Genomic DNA, 23,639 nt, shown 5'->3' with positions numbered 1-23,639 from the left:
ACAAGAGAGTTGGCATTGGTTATGAGGGTGAAATCCCATACAAGCTTGAATCTGTGGATGATATGAAAATATCATACAAGCCTCTGTATAACCAATTTAAATTTGGCCACTCCCATGATATTAAGCACACATCACATGCACAAAGTTTTCACATAACACACACCAAGAAGCATGTGACACAACCTAAGAAATATCATGGAACTCAGAATAAGAAGTATCATACTGTTCCTCCTGTTAAATATTTTGCTAAACCCAAGTTCAATCAGAACTTGAGGAGAACTAACAAGAAAGGACCCAAGAAATTGTGGGTACCTAAGGAGAAGATAATTTCTGTTGCAGATATCCTTGGCGGCAAAGAGGACAGAAAGCAAAATGTCATGGTACCTGGACTCTGGGTGCTCGCGACACATGACGGGAAGAAGGTCTACATTCCAAGACCTGGTGCTTAAACCAGGTGGAGAAGTCAAGTTTGGAGGAGATCAGAAGGGCAAAATCATTGGCTCTGGAACCATAAGTCTTGGTAACTCTCCTTCCATAACTAATGTACTTCTTGTAGAAGGATTAACGCATAACTTATTGTCCATTAGTCAATTAAGTGACAATGGTTATGATATAATCTTCAATCAAAAGTCTTGCAAGGCTGTAAGTCAGAAGGATGGCTCAATCCTATTTACAGGCAAGAGGAAGAACAACATTTATAAGATTGATCTTTCTGATCTTGAGAAGCAGAAGGTGACTTGTCTTATGTCTGTTTCTGAAGAGCAATGGGTCTGGCACAGAAGATTAGGACATGCTAGTTTGAGAAAGATTTCTCAGATTAACAAACTAAATCTAGTCAGAGGACTCCCAAATCTGAAATACAAATCAGATGCTCTTTGTGAAGCATGTCAGAAGGGCAAGTTCTCCAGACCTGCATTCAAGTCTAAGAATGTTGTTTCTACCTCAAGGCCGTTAGAACTCTTGCACATTGATCTGTTTGGCCCAGTCAAAACAGCATCTGTCAGAGGGAAGAAATATGGATTAGTCATCGTTGATGATTATAGTCGCTGGACGTGGGTAAAGTTCTTGAAACACAAGGATGAGTCTCATTCAGTGTTCTTTGAATTCTGCACTCAGATCCAATCTGAGAAGGAGTGCAAGATCATAAAGGTCAGAAGTGATCATGGTGGTGAATTTGAGAACAAATTCTTTGAGGAGTTCTTCAAAGAAAATGGTATTGCCCATGATTTCTCTTGTCCTAGAACTCCACAGCAAAATGGAGTTGTAGAGCGAAAGAATAGGACTCTACAAGAAATGGCCAGAACCATGATCAATGAAACCAATATGGCTAAGCATTTCTGGGCAGAAGCAATAAACACTGCGTGTTATATTCAGAATAGAATCTCTATAAGACCGATTCTAAATAAGACTCCTTATGAATTGTGGAAGAACAGAAAGCCCAACATTTCATATTTCCATCCTTTTGGATGTGTATGTTTTATTCTGAATACTAAAGATCATCTTGGTAAGTTTGATTCCAAAGCACAAAAATGTTTCCTTCTTGGATATTCTGAACGCTCTAAAGGCTACAGAGTATACAATACTGAAACATTGATTGTAGAAGAATCAATCAATATCAGGTTTGATGATAAGCTTGGTCTTGAAAAACCAAAGCAGTTTGAGAATTTTGCAGATTTTGATATTGATATATCAGAAGCAGTAGAACCAAGAAGCAAAGCTGCAGAAGCTGGCAGTCTCAGAAGCAATGAATCAGAAGATCAAGCTGCTGCATCTTTAGAGAATCTGAGAATCTCTGAAGAACCTACAATCAGAAGATCACCTAGACTTGCTTCAGCTCATTCAGAAGATGTGATCCTTGGAAAGAAAGATGATCCTATCAGAACCAGATCATTTCTTAAAAATGACAATCAGAAGCAGTGATCAGAATCAATAGGCGTAAAGTCTATTCATATTTTACAGTTGTCATCCATTATCTGATGGTGAACACGTGTCTGTACGGTTAGTACAAAGCGTGCAGTTGAAAAGACGCCGACCTAGGTAACTGTGTTAAATCATTTCATTTACCATGTTCTCTCTCCTAATGTCATTTCTCATTAAATGCATAATGATTTCTTTATTTTCAAATCATTTAAATAACCCGCTTCATCTTCATTCCTTCTTTTTCTCTCTTTCTCTCTCTCTTGTGCATCCCCTTCGTTGCATTTTTTTAACCCTAGTTTTTGATTTGATCTCAAAGCATAATCATCATGAACTCATCTTCTTGTTCATCGAACTCAAAAGAAAGGCCCACTTCTACACAGATCCTTCTACGCAAATATGAGTATGCTCCATTGAAAACATGCTTAATACCCACGAAAGAACTGGAAGTTCTATGTGAATCTGCTGTGGACATCAACAACTTAAAAGCAAATGGCTTTAAATGTGATGCAAGAATCTTTGAGCAAGGATGGTCTAAGTATCTTGATAGATTGGTTGGTCCAATTTATCCTGAACTTGTGAAGGATTTCTAGGTACATGCAACGGTTACCCCAACTGCCATCATTTCATTCGTGCTAGGGCATGAAGTGGTTATCACTGAAAAGCTCATCAGGAAGCTGTACAATCTGAATGATGAAGAAGGTTGGTCTGGTTTTCGACATGCATCAGTTGATTGGTCTAAAGTTGAACATCAAATCTCTCAGACTTTTGGAATTGACTCTAATAACACAGGCACCTTAAAGCCGTTTTATTAAGTATGGGCTGAGATTATTCTGGGTTCCCTTCACCATAGAAAAAGGATGCTCTCCTCCTCCTACATCAGTCCAGATCACAAGTACACTCTTTTCTGCATTGGCAAAAAGACTGAGATCAACATCTCTCATATTCTGTTTGAGAATCTGAAGACTTCTATCTTTGAGTCAAGAGAAGACGAAAGGGCGAAGTACCCTCATATTCCAAGAACGACTATTCCTTTTGGAAGAATGATTTCAGACATTCTGATTGAAAGCAAAGTGCTGGACTCCATCAGAAAACTCAATGCGTCCCATTTTCTTGGAGTAGTTCAAGGTCCCATTTTCAATGGCGTGGATTTGTTCAGACTGGAACTCATTCAAAATGTACCTTCTGTGTGCACAAGCTTTCCTGACATTCTGTCAAGAAGAGTTGCTGTTGAAGGTTTTGCCTCTTTGTTTCAAAAAGAATTGCATCAGGTTGTCAAGCTTTACCTGGAAGATTGTGTTAGGAAGCAATCAGATATTGATCCTGCTTGGATCCGTGGCAGAGTACTTCCGTCCAAGGCTGATCTTCTGAAGAAGGATCAGAAGGAACTAAAGGCTAGGCTAAAAAGAAAATCCCGAGAAGATGAGGCTGAGAAAGCCAAGAAGTTGAGGGTCACCTATGATCCTGACAAGGTGGACTCTGACAAACGAAGGGATAAAAGGATCAGAGATTCCTTTCGCAGAACCAGATCTTCTTCTTCTGTACAAATCTCCAGGCAGGTTTTTACCCCACCTCCTTCTATCCCTAAACCACCTTTCCAATCACCTCCATCTGAACCAAAAGTAAACTTCACTTTACCAAATCCTTCTCCATCATCCTTCTCCTCACCCATTCTAAACCCCACACCTCTAAGTATTCTTCCCCCAACTCCTTCTGATAAATCTTTCTCACCAATTCCCTTTACAAATACTTCATCCTCTTCTCAATCTATCCTTTCTGATATTCCATCCTCATCAATCATTCTCTCAGATATCCCTTCTTCCTCATCCACCGCACCTCCACCTTCTATATCCCATCCCTTACCTACCAAAAAATCCAAACCTTACTGTCTTCTCTACCCTGACTACAAATTCACCTTCAATCCACCTGAACCTGAACCCTATACCTACCTGGAACTTTTCAGACATGAGGTGATTAGCAGTCTAGACCTTCTGAAGGATGCATTTCTAAATGGTTTGGATGATGTTTCTACAAGAAATCTCTGGAGAAGCTTTCGCAAGGATTTTCAAGTAGAAGCAATGGGAGTACAGAAAAGACTAGTGGCTGCTGCCCCTGGTTACCTTCTGGAGGATGATAATGGTATATACTACCATCCTCTCAGAAATTGTGTTGCTGCTGAGGAGAAGCCCCTTGTGGATGAATTGGAAGTAGCAAGACTCGCTGCTGCATTGGAAGCCAATCCTTGCAGGGAGATTGTGGTCTGGATACCTCAATATCCTGTTCTACTTGGGGATTTCAAGACCCTCTTTGACTTTCTGAGGGAAAACCCTTCTAAGGAAGACCCAAGCTCGGTCATTCCAGAAGTTGTTGACCCACCAGAAGTTGAAGGTCCTTCTGCTCCCAGGAATCTTGCTGCCATTCTTCAGGCACTTGAGAATGGAGATTCTGAGATTCCAGCTGCAGATTATGGAGATGCTTCTATGCAAGAAGCAGATGTAGAAAATCATGTTGCTGAATCAGTTCCTGTTGAGGAAATCCCTGCAAATGATCTATCTATGGAAGCTACAGATCACAATGCTATTCCTGTGGTTAGAAGCGGTGAAGCTTCTTCTGATGAATCTTCTCGTCTTGCAAGGACTCTGGAAGATATTCAGAAGAAACAGGATGAGCAAAGCTCAGCCAATGCTGAGTTTAGAGCTTTCATGGAGAGGCAAGATGGATACAACAATGTGGTTCAAGAGATGCTAGCTAAGATCATGTCAAGGCTAGGGCCGTCTTAGATTGAGTCTATGTTGTTTTTTGCTTTTTTGCTTTTGCTGCATCTGTTTTTGTGCATCTTGTCTTCCTTCTCTTCGTGTACTTCTGTACCTTGAACTTCAATGAAATCATCCTTTTTCCTCCGTGTGTTTCTTTTTGTTTGTATCTGAATCTTTTCTGTTTTTTTGATGATATGACAAAAAGGGGGAGAAAATATGTGATAAATGATTTGATTTAATCAGTTGCTTTACTAACAGAACTTGCAAAGTTCTATGTTTTTAAGTTGTGTAGTTGCAGGAATCGAAGATTCAAGATCAACGAGATGAGCAACGAGATGATGAAGCAACTCTTTAGAGAATCAAGCTCTTGGATTCTTGAAGCAAGCTGAGTGCTATGAAGCTTCAGAATCAGAAGCAAGAAGGAAGAATGATCAGAAATTCTGATAATAAAATATGATCCAAATCATTGTCTATTTGCTCTGATACATTGTCTATTGGATCTGATATATTCTATATGTCTTATATGGCTCTGATACATATTTTGTGTTCTGATACACATTTTATGTTCTAACTCATTCATGCTGACTTTTGTCGTTTAGTTTTGTTTTGTAACATTTCAGGATGTAGAGATGCTCTGATGATGCTCTGGTACATTCAACAATGTTCTGATACAATCTAGCATGAAGTGATGTAAGAAGAAATTCAAAGCTCTGAAGCTATCCGAGGGAAGCAGAAATCAGAAGCTGTGAATGTTCTAAAGATCACGAAACTCAAGTTCTGAAGCTGTCCTAAATGGAAGCATGAATCAGAAGCTGTGAATGTTCTGAAGATCAAAGAAATTCAAGTTCTGAAGCTGTCCTAAATGGAAGCAGGAATCAGAAGCTGTGAATGTTCTGAAGATCAAAGAAATTCAAGTTCTGAAGCTGTCCTAAATGGAAGCAGGAATCAGAAGCTGTGAGTGTTCTAGGGATCTAAAGAAATTCAAGTTCTGAAGCTGTCCAATAGAAGCAGAAATCAGAAGCTATGAATTATCAGAAGACAGAAGCTTATGTGATCGTCTCTACCGAAATAATCAGGGAAGTCTTTTATTATTAAAGTTCTTCGAGTATTTATTTCAGGGGGAGATTATTCATCTCAGGGGGAGATTGTTAATCTCAGGGGGAGACATATTCACATGCTTATGCTATAGCTGTGTAATTTGTCTTTAGCCGTCTGCTCTTTCTGATCGCAAATTCATATCATTTATATATGTTTTTGTCATCATCAAAAAGGGGGAGATTGTTAGAACAAGATTTGTTCTGATCAATATTCTTAGTTTTGATGATAACAAGGATATGAATTTTGTGTGAGATAATGTGGTACTCTAATACATTGCAATTTCCCTTTCAGGAAATATATAAAGAGTATGCACAAATCAGCGCTCAGAAGCTTTGTCCCAGAAGGTTCAGCATGCAACATCAGAACATGGTCTGGCAAGACATCAGAAGATGGTCAAGGCAGAATCAGAACATGGGTCTATGGAAGCATCAGAAGAACTTGAGATCAGAAGCAGAAGCACTGAAGTTCTCATGGTATCACGCTCAGAAGCACTTCAAGGTCAGAAGACAAGAAGATGCTATGCACCAAGCTGTTTGACTATGATGATATTCAAATATTTTATTCACAAACATCAGATCAGAAGAAAGTACAGGTGGCAGGCTACGCTGACTGACAAAAGGAACGTTGGAAGCTATTAAAGGCAACGTCAGTAGACACAGCGTGAACAAGGCTCGAGGTAGTTGACAAAAGCGTGAAACATTAAATGCAATGCTGTACGGAACACGCAAAGCATTAAATGCGCCCAACGGTCATCTTCTCAAGCGCCTATAAATATGAAGTTCTGATGAGAAGCAAGGTTAACAACTCTGAACGAATTCTGAACGAAATTATTCTGAAAGACTTGCTGAAACGCTGTTCAAATTCAAAGCTCAGAAACTTCATCTTCATCAAAGCTCATTACATTGCTGTTGTAATATATTAGTGAGATTAAGCTTAAACGTTAAGAGAAATATCACTGTTGTGATTATAGCTTTTCAGAAGCATTTGTAATACTCTTAGAATTGATTACATTAATTTGTAAGTAACTAGAGTGATCAAGTGTTGATCAGGATACTCTAGGAAGTCTTAGCTTGTGTCTAAGCAGTTGTAATTAGAGTGATCACGTGGTGGTCAGGATACTCTAAGAAAGTCTTAGCTTGTGTCTAAGCATTTGTTCCTAGAGTGATCAGGTTGTGATCAGGATACTCTAGAAGACTTAGTCGCGGACTAAGTGGAAAACCATTGTAATCTGTTGCGATTAGTGGATTAAATCCTCAGGTGAGGTAAATCACTCCGTGGGGGTGGACTGGAGTAGTTTAGTTAACAACGAACCAGGATAAAAATAACTGTGCAAATTGTTTTTATCTTTCAAGTTTTTAAGACTACACTTATTCAAACCCCCCCTTTCTAAGTGTTTTTCTATCCTTCAATATATATATATATATATATATATATATATATATATATATATATATATATATATATATATATATATATATATATATATATATATATATATATATATATATATATATATATATAGAGTAAGTGTAGAAGACTTACTCCAAATCTTAACCATTGATTTTCATTAATTTAACGGTTTTAATTGATCATTTAATCTAATTATTTTTTGAAATATTTTTCTACATAAAAAATTAATTACAGCCATTAGATTAATGATAATCAATGGTTAAGATTTGGAGTAAGTGTTCATCACTTACTCTTGGAGTAAATATAGAGGAGGGTTATATTTACTCCAGGAGTAAGTTATTATAACTTACTCCAAATCTAGACCATTGATTCTTTTCAATCCAGTGGTTAAAAATAATAAGTAATTAAATGTGGAGAGAGAAAACTATTACTTATTATTTTTAACCATTAGATTCAGAAGAATCAATGGTCTAGATTTGGAGTAAGTTATAATAACTTACTCTTGGAGTAAATATAACTCTCTCTCTCTCTCTCTCTCTCTCTCTCTATATATATATATATATATATATATATATATATATATATATATATATATATATATATATATATATATATATATATATATATATATATATATATATATATATATATATATATATATGAGGAGGATTATATCCAGGAGTAAGTTATTATAACTTACTCCAAATCTAGATCATTGATTCTTCTCAATTTAATAGTGAAAAATAATAAGTAATAGTTTTCTCTCTCCACATTTAATTACTTATTATTTTTAAGCACTAGATTGAAAAGAATTAATGGTCTAGATTTGGAGTAAGTTATAATAACTTACTCTTGGAGTAAATATAACCCTCATATATATATATATATATATATATATATATATATATATATATATATATATATATATATATATATATATATATATATATATATATATATATATATATATATATATATATACTCGAATTGTTTCACCACGAGTTATACTCGCTTAATTACATCACATCGGATAAATATTTGTTAAAATTAGTCGTTGGATTAGGGATGTCAACGGGGCGGGGAATGTTTGGAGGATGCTTCCCCGCTCTCTGCCCCACCACCAGATTTTTTTTCCATCATCATCCCCAATCTCCGCCTCGGGAAAATATTTCCCCCCATCCTCATAGATCCCCGCAGAGATTCACAGATATCAAATCTTAAAAAAAAAATCTTTATCTTTTGATCAAAACTATAACACTAATATTTTGTTTTTTTTCCTTTTTTTAGAATTAAAAAAATGCAAAAGCTCTGGTTGTTTCTAATTTTTTTTCTATAACAAATATAGATTCAACCGAACTTGTTGCTACAATGCATGCCCGTGTACAACCATGATGTAATGCCACAATACATAAGGAAAAAACATAACAATAACCCCTTAGGAGATGATGAATGAGGAGTCAAAGAGTTGAGAAAATAAAAGGAGGACACGATATGTACATTGTAAGTATTGGATGCACTTTTCTAAGGTTTGGTAATTAAAGTAGTGAAATAATACATTATACAATAAAAAAAACAAAAATGATTCATCCACTAATGACTCTCTATTTTCGAATACATTAATATATCTTTTTTATAAAAAAAACATGTTAAATTATATATATATATATATATATATATATATATATATATATATATATATATATATATATAATATATATTAAATAATATATAAAATATAAAATTAAAATAATATGTTCGGGGTCGGAGAATTCGCGGAGTTGATGATACTTTTTCAATTCTCGCCCCAAAGTGTCATTAGAAATTTTTTGTATATAGCATACCTATAAATTTTGAGATTTATTTATAATGATTTACTATCATATATAGCATACCTATAAACATATGCAAATTGACATCCTTACGTTGGATTGAAACTTACTATCACATATAGCATACCTATAAATTTTGAGATTTATTTATAATAAATTTCAAAGAATCTGTTCTCAAATTCACTACCATGATCACTTCTGACTTTTATGATTTTGCATTCCTTTTCAGATTGGATCTGATTACAGAAGTAAAAGAACACAGAATGTGACTCATCCTTGTGTTTTAAGAACTTTACCCAAGTCCATCTGCTATAGTCGTCTACAATGACCAATCCATATTTCTTGCCTCTGATTGATGCTGTTTTGACTGGGCCAAAAAGATCAATGTGCAGAAGTTCTAAAGGCCTAGAGGAATTTGAATGCAGGTTTTGAAAACTTCTCTTTCTGACATGCTTCACAAAGAGCATCTGATTTATATTTCAGATTAGGGAGTCCTCTGACCAGATTAAGTTTGTTAATCTGAGAAATCTTTCTCAAACTAGCATGACCCAATCTTCTGTTCCAGACCCACTGATCTTCGTTAATAGACAGAAGGCAAGTAACCTTTTGATTCTTAAGATCTGAAAGATCAATCTAATAAATGTTGTTCTTTCTTTTGCCTGTAAATAGGATTGAGCCATCCTTCTAACTAATAGCTTTACAATACTTTTGATTAAAGATTATGTCATAACCATTGACACTTAATTGACTTATGGACAATAAGTTATGAGCTAATCCATCTACTAAAAGAACATTAGTTATAGAGGGAGAATTACCAATACATATGGTTCCTGAGCCAATGATTTTTCCTTTCTGATTCCCTCCAAAATTTACTTCTCCAGCAGATTTAAGTTCCAGACTTTGGAACATAGACCTTCTTCCCGTCATGTGACGTGAGCACCCAGAGTTCAGGTACCATGACATGTTTTTCTTTTGAGCTGTGAAGGAGATCTGCAACAGGAATTATCTTTTCCTTAGGTACCCACATTCTTTTGGGTACTTTGGGGTTAGTCCTTCTCAAGTTCTGATTGGACTGAGATTTCACATAAGGTTTACCAGGATGTGCAACAGCATATTTCTTTGTGTATGTGATGTGGAAACTCTTAGAGTGTGATGTGTGTTTAATATCATGAGAGTGACCATATAACGGCTTATATTCAATTATCATTTTATCAACAGGTTCAAATTTGTATGGGGTTTCTCCCTCAAAGCCAATACCTATTCTTTTGTTTCCACTTACACCATAAATCATAGAGGCTAGCTGACTTCTTCCTATACCTCTAGATAAGAATTTTCTGAAGCTCAAGTCATATTTTTTCAGAATATTGTTAGTGCTTGGAATAGACTTTTCTGAACTTGAAGATGTTTCAACATCTTTAGTTAATTTTAAAACTTTTTCTTTCAGTTCAGAGTTTTCTATTTCAAGTCTCTTAGTTTCAGATGCAAAAAACTTCTTGAGCTTTTTGTATTTGTTGCTAAGTTGACTCTTGACTTCCAGAAGTTCTGATAAGCTGGAAACTAAGTCTTCTCTAATGAGTTCAGAAAATACCTCATCAGAGTCTGAATCAGAAGTGGATTCTTCACCAGTATCAACTGTTGCCATGAGTGCTATGTTGGCTTGCTCATCTTCAGAGTCTGACTCTTGATCAGATGAATCAGAGGCATCCCATGTAGCCATCATGCCTTTCTTCTTTTCAAACTTCTTTCTGGGATTTTCCCTCTGAAGTCTAGGACATTCACTCTTGTAGTGTTCAGGTTCTTTGCATTCATAGCATGTTACCTTCTTTTTGCCAGATCTTTTGTGTTCAGAAGATTCTCCCCTTTCAGGCCTCTTGAAGTTCTTGAATCTTCTCTGCTTGCTCTTCCAGAGTTTATTTACTCTTATGGATAAGAGAGAGATAATTCATCTTCTTCTTCTTCTGACTCTGACTGGTCAGATTCTTCTTCTTCTGCCTGAAAAGCGTTAGCACATTGTTTATTTTTAGATTTTAAATCAATAGACTTACCTTTCTTCTGAGGCTCATTTGCATCTAGCTCAATCTCATGACTTCTCAGTGCACTTATAAGCTCCTCAAGAGATACTTCATTCAGATTCTTTGCAATCTTGAATGCTGTAACCATTGGTCTCCATCTTCTGGGAAGACTTCTGATTATCTTTTTAACATGATCAGCCTTTGTGTATCCCTTGTCTAGAACTCTTAATCCAGCAGTTAGAGTTTGGAATCTGGAGAACATTGCTTCAATGTTTTCATTATCTTCCATTCTGAAAGCTTCGTACTTCTGGATTAGAGCCAGAGCCTTTGTCTCCTTGACTTGTGCATTTCCTTCATGAGTCATCTTTAGAGATTCAAAGATGTCATGAGCAGTTTCTCTATTTGTGATCTTCTCATACTCAGCATGTGAGATAGCATTTAACAATATAGTTCTTGATTTGTGATGATTCTTGAATTATTTCTTTTGGTCATCACTCATAGCTTGTCTTGAAATCTTGACTCCACAAGCATTCACAGGATATGTGTAACCATCCAACACTAAGTCCCATAGATCACCATCTTGACATAGAAAGTAACTTTTAAGTCTATCTTTCCAGTATTCAAAGTTTTCACCATCAAAGACCGGTGGTCTATTGTAACCATTGAAGCTACTGCTTCCATTGTTGCTATTGTTGTTTTGCTCAGTAGGATTTGAAGTAGTTGTTTCAACCATTTTGTGTTTTTCTCCCTGAATCTTTTCTCTAACACGGTTAAGTGTTTGCACCTAGAACCGTCGCTCTGATGCCAATTGAAGGAGTGAAAAACACTTAGAAATGGGGGATTGAATAAGGGTTTCTTCTAAAAAATGGTAGATAAAAATAAATCACACAGATATTTTTATCCTGGTTCGTTGTTAACTAAACTACTCCAGTCCACCCCTGACAAGGTGATTTACCTCAACTGAGGATTTAATCCACTAATCAAACTGACTACAATGGTTTTCCACTTAGATACCCTCTAAGTCTTCTAGAGTCTCCTGATCACAACTTGGTCACTCTAGGAACTTCCTTTTACAATCAATGTAAAATAAATATTACAAGAGATTCAAATACTTCTTAATAAGCTATAATCACAAAGTGATTTTTCTCTAAAGCTTAAGTTCTAACACTCACTAAAATATTACAAATTTGTGAGGTTGAAGATGAAGTTCTTCTTTGCTTTTTGTGTGATTTCAGTTTGACAATGTTTTGGTTCTTTTGCGCAAGAGTTGTGTAGCTGCTTCTGAATCAAAACTTCTATATATAGGCGTTGAGGAAAAGTGACCGTTGGGAGCATTTAATGCTTTGCGTGAATAGTACACTGATGCATTTAATGTTTCACTCTTTTGTCAACTACCTCGAGCCATGCTTTAACTGCTTTTTCTGACTTTGCCTTTTGTAGCTTCTAACGTTCCTTTTGTCAGTCAGAGATTTGACGTTATAACCTTTTCATCTTGTACTTGCTTCTGGACTCAGAATATGTAGAATAAACATTTGAATATCAGAGTCTTCAGCTTTAGTGCAGATGCAACTTCTGTCTTCAGACTTTGGAAGTGCTTTGGAGCGTGATATCATCCGATCTTCAGAGCTTTGCTTCTGACTACCATCTTCTGATGCTTTTCTTGATCATGTTTTGAATTCTGCAGGACAATCTTCTGATGTCTGTCAGACCATGTTCTGATGAAGCCATCCAGATCTTCTGGGTCAGAGCTTCTGAACGTTGATTTTGTGCATACTCTTTAAGACTTTTCCTGAAATGGAAAACGTGAATAATTAGAGTACCACATTGTCTTATAAAAAATTCATATATAATGTTATCATCAAAACTAAGAATATTGATCAGAACATTTCTTGTTCTAACATCTGATATTATATTAGAATTAGAGTTTTGTTTAGCTATTTCTTACAAAAACCGACTTGTAAGGTGAAAATTGTCACTCTATATAAATTCTTTGTAGATTGTATATTTAATCAATGTGGAACTTAAGTTTTTCTGATATTAAATCTAAGTGATAAAGAAAATTCAGATATATAAGTTAGTTTAGCAATGAGAAGGGAGTGACAAATCTTGAACTTTCACGGGAAGAAAGTAAGGAAAGAGCTCTAAAGTTTCTTCAGTAAAAAATAAGAAATGAAGAATTTTCAAGTCGCTCCAACAAAAAAAATAAGTAAAAAGTATTGATATTTCTATTTACACATGTTCAAATATTTACGATAGTGAAACTAAAGGATTTATCGGTACTTTTTTTCAAAGAAAAGTAAAATGACACGTGTGTTTTTAATAACAAGATTCTCAATTTAGTAATATGTTGTTTAAAGAAATTATTCATGTATATAGATATTATCTTACAAATGCATGTCAAATGTTATGGACTTCCATCCAAAGCACTTTGCTCATACGCACCTCATATTTGGAGAGTTGTGTACTAGTAAACGAACATGTTAATTCCATTTACCCTTATCCTACAAAAGCTCGCAAAAATTAAGACAGGCGGGGCATACTTATTTAAAGGTGCATGCTTAAAATCTTGGTCCGCCCGTAAAAAATGTGGCGGGCGGGAAGAACTAGCGTGCATTACACCTTTAAGCATAAAAATTGCAAATTTTATGTTAACGTTTATTATAGGGTGTTGACCTAAAACCTTGATGTGCCCCCCAAAGAAGTGAAGGTAAAACAGGCATGCACGACGCATCGCACCCATTTTACCACCCCTACTAGTAAGAATATTTTGATATAATAACATTTGTGTCTATTGAGATAGACCCCACAGATAAGAGTATGTCAATATCTTGAAGAGGACCTTTAATACGTGTGCGGGCTCTGGGTTATAAAAACGAGGTCAGATGACCTCTTCATAAAGAGACAAAGGCAGAGCCCCTTAACTTTAAAACCAACTCACCCAAAATTGAAAGATTTGCTCGCCCAATTAACCTAGCACTGAAGGCCCATTCAAATAGTTCAAATATTTAGGCAACATATTGAAGGGGATTTAATGGCCATGCCTAAGGAAACAAAGACATTGATGATCATTAAGATAACTTATTCACAAATTTTCTTTAAGACTAATTTATATCTCTAACAAAGAAATAATGAATGCATCAATTTATATTACGACACAACTGATTTGATGTGGGACTTGAAATTTTCGCATTACACCTTTCTTACTCCCACCACTCTTTTGAACTTGGTGCGTGATATAAACGGTGGACGATCCATAGTCTGATTGATAAGTCATAATACTATATTAGAGTTTGTGGGCGACCCAACTCACCCTTATAAAATTGGCTTGTAGGTGACGATTGCCTCCATTTATAAGCACATATTTAAGTCATATATTATTCGATGTGAGACTCTTAATACACACTCCCACGCTCATAATTAAACATCTGAAGAGTGAAAATAAATAAAGAGAGATTCAATAGAAAAAACATAATAGTAAGTGGTCCACCAAATCTTAAATCTAACTCTAATATTGTATTAAAATTTGTGATTGATTCAAACTCAACCTTATATAACCTAAAGTACAAAGGAATCTAATTAATAATTTTTTGAAATGCAAATGAATTTGATTAATAATTTTTCTTCATTTCATATAAATTACCGGTGGCAATTGCCTCCACTTATAAACACATATTTAAGTCATATATTATTCTATGTGGGACATTTAACACACTCTCACACTCATGACTTAACATATGAAGAGTGAAAATAAATAGAGAAATATCTTATGGAAAAAAATATAATAGTAGATGGTCCACCAAATTTTAAACCTAACTCTAATATTGTATTAAAATTTGTGATTGATTTAAACTCAACCTTATATAACATAAAGTATAAAAAAATCTAATTAATAATTTTGTATTTGATAGATATAAAGTAGTTTTTTACTTTAAAAAATGTAATTGAATAGATTGCCTTAGTTTATTATCATTATTTTTTTAATTATTTAAATTTATTTAATTAGTTAAATTTATTTTTTTATATAATTAATAAAAGATACTAATATTGTAAAACTTTTATATAATGATTTTTTTAATACGTGTTAAAATTTTTGGAAAATATACGATAGCTTGAACTTTTAAAGTCAAATTTTTTGTTACCTTTGGAATTATATTTGCCATATAACAATTCAATTTTTAGCACTTATCTTCGCATGCTTTGAAATCAAGCACCGGTCAATAAATAATGGAACTCCTAAAAGTTAGGTTTCCATTAAAAAAAGTTATCATAAAACGACAGAAAATGATATCGATAGTTTATTCTACAGAAATATTGATAAATTAAAATCAGAATAATAAGATGAAAGCATTAAACCATGTCATTCTCCTCCCCCCACTAAGTTTTAAAATTCATAAACTCAAACAAAAGCAACAGAAAAAAGCAACAGCACGGGAGAAAAGGTGCAGCACAAAAAGGAAAGATAGATTATGTTGAAGACTGTACACAGTACAAACCCACCAACACAAATTTAAATTTCACCCACATCAACATCATCTTACATAAAGTTTGTTGAATTGTTACTGTTTCAGGCCTAATTTTTTTCTTTTCTTTAAACAAAACACTACTTTTTTCTCTCAACTTTGATTTTTAAATACCGTTATTTTCCATCTTTTACACTGGTCATTATATAGTTCCTCATTCAAGGCGGCATGAGTTTTGAAGGATCAAATAGTAGTACTTGTCTTAGTTTCTAATTTAACCGCCAATCTTGAATTTGAGTTTAAATCTCTAAATGCTACGGCATTAAATTAAAGCTAGTTTGATTCAATACAACATCAATCAATTTGAGTGTCTCAAATTTTGTTATGGGTCATTCTAATAATGAGTGTCTTAGGGACATTTTTTAAGTATTTTATATTAAAAAAATATTTTTTAAATAAATTATTTATTGTAATTTTTAATATATTGAATACAAGTAATTTTAATAAAACAAACTTTGTTATTCCTTAAAAAATTAATTATTTCAATTTTCAAAACATAATACAAGTATTGTTTATCTTTTTAAACTTTTAATGAGTGTTTCTGGAGTAGTCGTTAGCATTTCTCTTTTGTTATATATTTAATCATGTATTTTTTATTTTTCTTATAAAAAAAGTCAAAGTCTAAAGAAAAAAATTACTTTATCCGTTTTACAATAAGTGTTCTCTTTGTAATTTTTACACTGTTTAAGATAATGATTAATTATGTTGATTTCAATGATAAAACGAATATTATTTACTAAAATAATTTTATTAATAATAGATAGTATTAAAATACAATAAATAAGGATAAGTTAGTGGAAATAAATAATAAATATCACATTGGTATTTTAAAATGACAAATAATTTGAGACAAATAAAAATATGAAAGAGGATACATATTGTGAGATGGAGGGGATACATAGCAATCAACCTAAAAATAGACTTCATTATAATCAGTTAACAGAACAAGAAAAATTTAAGTAGGAATTCGCTTATAATCATGGAGTGTCATCAAATTAGAACTTAGATCACACTCCATGATGACAAGTGGATCTGCACGAGTATTCGACTTACGCTAAATATGACAAAATCGCACCTCCGAATCTAGTTTAAGCAACTGCTGAATTCTTTGTACCAATCGCATTACAATTATACTATTTTGTCTAGAATTCAAAATATTTAGAACAACTACTTTGATATCTATATGAAGCTTAATAACTCGAAACTCATGATCTTTTGTTAATCTTAATACTTTTAGTACAACCCAAAATTTAGCGATATATGCACTATAAGAACCCAAATATCTTGCAAAGTCTTCAAGCCACTCACTCGTACCACCTCTTAAAAAATCACTACATTCATCTATCAAGCCATTTTTATTAGTTTCATCTGTGTTCAATCTCACTCAACTAGGAGGAGGAGGAGGAGGAGGAGGAGTACACCTTACTTGCTTAGCCTCTCAAGCCAACTCCACCTTGCTACTATGCAGCTCCATTGTCGAAAAAAAATACTTATGAGCAACTTTAGTAACATATCACCATTGAATTCTAGGTCTTAAAATTATCATGTTGTTCCTTATTCCTCCATATCTAAAGTGCATGACAAGAAGTTGCTTAAAGTTTTTTACCACGACAAATCTCCACTTATACAAAAATTCAAACACAAATTAGTATACACTCATTCATTAATATTGCTAGTGAAAAAAGTCACTCATATCGAACTTAACCACATTAGTCTAAATAACGAAAGTCAACGAACGGTCACGTAAGACATGTATAATGAAAACAAATGCTTTAAAATATCCACATTCTATTGACTATGTTATCCAATAAGTTCTCTAAATGCTAATAGAAAGTTGTATTGACATCACTATATTAATATCAATCAACGTCATACATGGTTTAACCCAACGATGATAACAAACATCTATATTTGCACCATCTCTCATAAACCAATACACAAATTGCACAAACTTAAGCCACAAGCTACTCAAATTCTTCCACAACATTGTTCCTCATATATTTTGCACGCGTAATTTCAAAGTAAAGAGATTGTTCATTACTTTGAATGATCCAATCAAGCTTCAAAAGATATACGTTATTCATAACATCCAACCGTCTAATACCCAATCTTCCTAAAAACTTTTGCAATGTCATTACATCTCACTTTACCGAATGAACTCTTTTATGCTCACCACTATCACCCCAGATAAAAGAGCTTTCATAACAGCTTAATAGAGAGCTATTTGACCTGGAAAACAAAGGTCGAGTAGTTTTTCCACAAGCCTTACTCCACATTATGAGAAATAAGATGAGAGAATTTATCCATAAAAACAACAAAGAGGTATGAAGAAATAGGGTCTCCTTGTCTGATATTTCTTCGAGGTTTGAAATTTTTTGATATAGTTCCATTATATTTGACATTAATGATCCCAATTGTAATAGAGACTGTAATAATAGTAATTAACTCCATAGAAAATTTCACCTCCTTCGAGATATTTCCAATTGAAAGACCACTTTAACATATCTTATTCTTTAATTAAATTGATTTTAATCACAAAATATCTTATTTTCTCTTTCATATTTATATGGTATGAGTCATTTTTTGTGTCATCTCAATATTATCATGAATACTTCTCCGTGATACAAAATCCATTTTAAAAAGAGACCATTTGATGAATAATAATTATCACCCTATTTACAAGCACTTTTTATTATATTAAATTAATTATAGATACAATTAATTATGTATTATTTATATTTAGTAATCAATTCCATTCATCCTACCAAAACTTATATTAAATCAAAGTAATTATAAAGAAGAAAAGAGAAAAGAAAAAAAGAAATACAAAATGACATGGCCATTAACTAGGACATCTTTGGAATGTTCTTGGATCGTTACATTCACTCACTCCCACTATATAACCAAACGTCCTCCTCTATTCTTCATCATCACAATTCACCATTTTCAACAATACACAAATTCTCTTTCTCTCTCTAACTCTCTTTCTCACTCTACAAGAAGGAAAAAAAACATTCACTCGAATTGCAGAAATGGCGGCTCTGTCCACATCACAAATGAACTTCAACTTGAACTCAATTGACACCAACTTCGAAGTTGACAAACTCACCTACGAAATCTTCTCCATCTTGGAGAATAAATTCCTCTTCGGTTATACCGACACCGAGAATCCAAAGAATTCCCTCTCAAAAGACGTCAAACAAGCTAAACACGCCGCCGGCAGAGTCAGAATTCTTTGCATTGACGGCGCCGGTTACACCGACGGCATCCTCGCTGCAAAATCCCTCGCTCACCTCGAATCCTGCCTCAAACGAAAATCCGGCAATCCTAACGCTCATGTTGCAGGTTTCTTCGACGCCGTCGCTGGCTCCGGTGTCGGTGGAGTCCTCGCCGCGCTATTGTTCACTCGTGGCAAAGACGGTCTCCCAATGTTCACTGCCGAAGAGGCGTTAAAGTTCCTAATCAACAACCGCAGCAAAATCTCACGGCGATCGGGGATTCTCCGACGAGTTCTACAATCGGAAACAAAATCGGAGAAGCTTTTCCGTAAGACGTTCGGGGAATCCACGCTGAAGGATACACTGAAACCGGTTCTAATCCCCTGCTACGATCTCGTCACGCGCGCTCCGTTCGTTTTCTCCCGCGCCGACGCGCTCGAAACCGACGGTTACGATTACAAGATGCGCGACGTATGTGCTGCCACGTCAGCTGATCCAGCGGTTCCTATCGAAATGAAGTCCATCGACGGAAAAACAAAGATTACGGCCGTTGACGGAGGAATAGCGATGAACAATCCAACGGCTACCGCCGTCACGCACGTGCTAAACAACAAACACGAGTTTCCTTTCTGTAACGGCGTCTCTGACTTGTTGGTGCTTTCTCTCGGTAACGGGGAATTGGACTTTAACGCCGTTAAATCTCCGTCAGGTTTCGTGAGAATAGCTGGTGAAGGAGCTTCCGATATGGTAAGCAAACAAATCTTATATTATATTTATTAAAAAAATAATCAATTATTTACAAATAGTATTTAATTAAATCGAAAACGACAAAGAAAATAAAGTTCCGAATCTCTGAATTATTTTTCCTTGATTATTTAATTAAAATAATTGGAATTGAATTGGTGGTGGTTACTAATTAGGCTAAGAGTAATGAATGTTTCACCTAACAAACACATCACTTTGTATTTTTAGAAATAAAAAAATGTGTAATGAATAAGTTTAATTATTGGCATAGATATTATGATTATTCTAAAATCTAATTAATAATGTGACTGAAATAAATTATATAATAATAAAAATTATACAAAAATAGCAGACAAATGATTCAGCTGTGACTAATGAATGAATATTATAATGCAGGTTGATCAAGCTGTATCAATGGCATTTGGAGATTGCAGGGTAGACAATTATGTGCGGATTCAATCAAATGGAGTGATGGCAAAGGCAAACAAGGGAAAGACAGCAAAAACGGTGTCGGATTTATTGGCTGTTTCGGAGGAGATGTTAGCACAGAAGAATGTTGAATCTGTATTATTTAAAGGAAGAAAGATTGCCGAGAATACGAATTTGGATAAGTTAGAGTTTTTTGGAGGTGAATTGATAAAGGAACAAGAGAGAAGAAAAACTAGCATTTTACCAACTGTGGTGTTGAAGAATGCTTCTCCTTCTCCTAGAACTTCATCAGCTACTACTTTGTCAACATTGTCTTCAAACTCTTGAAACATTGAAGAAAAAAAAGAGGATTAGATGGAAGATAATTAAAATTAGATTTATTGTGAGGTTGATTAATTAAATTTATTACAAGTGAGTTATTAAAACAAGTCTTAAGTCTTGTGGTTTTGGGTTAGCTGCCGCTTAAGATTGATTAAGGAAAACTGGTCTCAGCTGTGCAGTGACAAATCCTTAATACTACTACTAGTAGTACCTAAATTATATTTCTTTTTTTTTTTATTTTTGGGTTTTTGGTATATATTACTTGTATTTTAGTGATAGTGATTTTGTTCATATGGTATTTGTTCATATGAATTTTGTACAAGGTTAGAGTTGGGTTGATTTGTGAGAATTAGATTGTATTTTTCACTCAAAATGAATGATCTTGTTGTTGTGACGAAATGCTGAAACATTGATTCTGGGTTGAAGCATTACTATCAAAGATAATTTTATTCCAAAAAAACAGTAAAGATGATTGGCAAAAACTATTTTATCTAGCAAGCAAGATGATTACAAGAATATTTATAAGTTTAAAAATAAAAATAGAAACAATGGTGTCTTAGGCTTGGCTTAGCTATTGGGCCATCTTTTACTTGGGCTAACCTAACATGAAAATGGCCATTTGTTAAACATGACACCCCCCAAACACAATGATAACCAAAATGTCCAAAATGTAAATTTTACAAAATATTTCCAAATTTACGTGACATCTCTGCATTTTTCAAATTTACAAGAGATACCGGAAATTTGGAGGCGTTACCAGAAATTTCACGAAAAACAGTAAGATTTACGGTATATTCAAATCGGGAATTTCAAAATTTCCGGTTAAACGCCACCGGGAATTTCAAAATTTCTGATAATTTTAGAAAATCATATACCGGAATTTTTGAAATTTACGGTAGTTATAAATGTTACGAAAAATACCGAAAATTTTTCTAATTTCCCCCCTTTTTTTACTTATTTCAGTGAGGACCAGAGGCAGAGACGGTACAGTAGCCGGCAGGACCGTTGATAAAGCAGCAACGACTCGTGCTAGAGATGAAGAGACACAGGCTTCAGAGCTTAGAGCTGGACGTCGTCCTCCGACCGGTTCTCATCTGAAACGGTTGGCAGAGCAGTCGGCACAGTTCCGCCCACCACGTCGTTAAAGACATGCAGCTACCCAAGAGCCTGCTGTTGAGGAACCTATAGTTGAGCAGTTGGTGGAGGCTCAGCCTGAGGAGGTTGTTGTTACTGAGGTCGTGGATGAGGTGTCTCCGACCGATACAGACACCACTACCAGGGCGTTTACTGAGCCATCAGTGCACACTGATTGAGGGTTTCCAGGAGGACCTAGAGACATGTCTGTGTTCACGAGATATGCTGACCATATTGCTCACCGGATATGGCAGGGGGAGGTATATATATATATATATATATATATATATATATATATATATATATATATATATATATATATATATGTGTGTGTGTGTGTGTGTGTGTGTGTGTGTGTGTGTGTGTGTGTGTGTGTGTGTGTGTCTGTGTGTGTGTGTGTAACTATTTAATTATTAATATTTTACTTTATGGTACTGTATGATAGTTTGCTTATAATATTTTAATTTTGCCTATTACAGGAGCGAGGAGCACTGAGGATCGTTTCACATTGGTCGAAGCTGAAGGACTTCCCAAGGGATCATATGCCTGAGGCGGTTAATCGTATTATTAGAGACTTTCGCTTGTTGGAGTTTTCTCAGTGCTCCCTTACCATGCCGGATGCCTCTCTGATGCCTGCTTTTGTTGAGAAGTGGCACCCAGAGACATCACCCTTTCACCTTCCATTTGAGGAGATGACGGTGACACTAGATGATGTAGATGCCCTCCTCCACATCCTCATTGCTGGTACGTTCTTCACACCTCCTTACATTAACCAAGAGGCGGCGTTGTGCTTGGTTATGGAGGACTTAGAGGTATCTCAGGAGACGGTGTATGATGAGTTCTGGTATAACCGTAGTTTACTTCTTTGGATGTCTTGGCTCAGGGACATATAACATGATCATGTGGCTGCTCAGAGGTATCAGACTGCCGCTAAGGCGTACATGCTACATCTTATGACATGTACTCTCTTTACAGACAAGTCAGGTAACTATATTGATGTGCGGTACTTGTGTTTGTTCAGCTCCTTAGACACTCCCACTTAGGCGTGGGGAGTGGCAGCTTTGACCATGTTGTACACTGCCCTGAATGTTACTACACATCCGGAAATGAAACAGCTGGCTAGTTATCTTAGTCTTCTGCAGGTATATTTTAATTTGTTTATTTTTTGTTTGTATTTATTTATTTGCAGTGTTGGATATACAAGCATTTCCCTCACTTATGTGATCGGAAGACTCACTGTGTCGCTGTTGACTCACCGTGTGCGAGGAGATGGAAGGCCAGGCATGCCATTCCTGGAGGTGTGGCTGAGTACAGGTGGAGGCTCGATGCACTTAGTGTGGACGATGTGGTATGGACACTATATGTATCTCACCGCCCTCATCGTCCATTTGATGACGCTTCTCTGTACTCGGGGCATATCAGGCGGGAGACCCATGTGACTAGACACTTACCTGCGATGTGTCTACGTCAGTATGGCTTTATTCAGACTATCCCTCGTCCTATTCCTGTGGTTCCAACTGGCGGTATCGACAGATGGTTTCAGAGCCACATCATCAGCTCTGCACGTGAGATCAAGGAGAACTCATCTATTGTTCAGCATGCTTCTTAGTGCAAGGATGGATACCTGGATTGGTAACTCAGTGTATCACACCATCGGATCATACCTCCGACCGCTGCTTCTGACGTTCCTGGGCCTTCACGTACTAGGGTTTCTGCTGAGCCACCACCACCACCTCCATCACCTGCAGGGGATCAGAACGCCCGGTTAAAGTATATTGCAGTTCATTTAGTAAACCCATATGGTGACGTCTATACTAGTTTAGCTTGGTTGGCTGATGTAGCCTGTGGAAGGCCTATGTAGATTTTTTTATTTATATGTATATTTTGTAAAACCAAACATATTATTTATTGCATAATTTTGTTGCGTTTACATGGTTCAATTAGATGATAAACATAAAATTAACATAAAAACCTAAGCACTACCGGAAGATTCAGGACGTTTCAGCATCTTCATTATATTGTCAACGAATCTTTGGATTTGAGCATCCAACTCGATCGGACCTTTCGTTATCCTACGGCGAAATGATTTCCACATGGCCTTCACATCTTCATCATTCTTAAACTCGATTAGGCTGTATTTCACCCTTCCATTTGTATTAATCCAGTCCTCCCGAAACTCAATCTTTGTCACCCTCCTGTTATCCGAATCAGGCAACAATTCGTTCATCTTTTCTTTCAACCTTGCAAGAGA

General features: G+C 35.4%; 2 protein-coding genes across 2 annotated transcripts; both read left to right on the top strand.

Annotated features, from left to right (window-relative positions):
* Positions 1-18,457: 18,457 nt before the first annotated feature.
* On the top strand, positions 18,458-20,672 carry LOC131622426 (patatin-like protein 7). The gene is made up of 2 exons (XM_058893455.1): positions 18,458-19,507; positions 19,901-20,672. The coding sequence occupies exons 1-2, from the start codon at positions 18,575-18,577 to the stop codon at positions 20,258-20,260; spliced, it is 1,293 nt and encodes a 430-aa protein (XP_058749438.1). The 5' UTR covers positions 18,458-18,574; the 3' UTR covers positions 20,261-20,672.
* Positions 20,673-21,591: 919 nt separating this feature from the next.
* On the top strand, positions 21,592-22,997 carry LOC131622513 (uncharacterized). The gene is made up of 4 exons (XM_058893549.1): positions 21,592-21,648; positions 21,868-22,200; positions 22,364-22,372; positions 22,578-22,997. Exons 1-4 carry the CDS (start codon positions 21,592-21,594, stop codon positions 22,995-22,997), a joined length of 819 nt encoding a protein of 272 aa, XP_058749532.1.
* The last annotated feature ends 642 nt before the right edge of the window (positions 22,998-23,639 follow it).

This window comes from Vicia villosa, unplaced genomic scaffold (genome assembly GCF_029867415.1).
Source record: "Vicia villosa cultivar HV-30 ecotype Madison, WI unplaced genomic scaffold, Vvil1.0 ctg.000030F_1_1, whole genome shotgun sequence".
Lineage (NCBI taxonomy): Eukaryota > Viridiplantae > Streptophyta > Magnoliopsida > Fabales > Fabaceae > Vicia > Vicia villosa.
The sequence above is the reverse complement of the archived record's forward strand: the minus strand, read 5'-3'. Positions and strand labels throughout refer to the sequence as shown.

Bases quoted from the DNA above. Each gene is read 5' to 3' on its own strand.
- LOC131622426 (XM_058893455.1), top strand. From the start codon at position 18,575: ATGGCGGCTCTGTCCACATCACAAATGAACTTCAACTTGAACTCAATT. The intron at 19,508-19,900 runs GTAAGCAAACAA...ATTATAATGCAG, and splicing joins GTGAAGGAGCTTCCGATATG to GTTGATCAAGCTGTATCAAT.
- LOC131622513 (XM_058893549.1), top strand. From the start codon at position 21,592: ATGTCTGTGTTCACGAGATATGCTGACCATATTGCTCACCGGATATGG. The intron at 21,649-21,867 runs GTATATATATAT...TGCCTATTACAG, and splicing joins ACCGGATATGGCAGGGGGAG to GAGCGAGGAGCACTGAGGAT.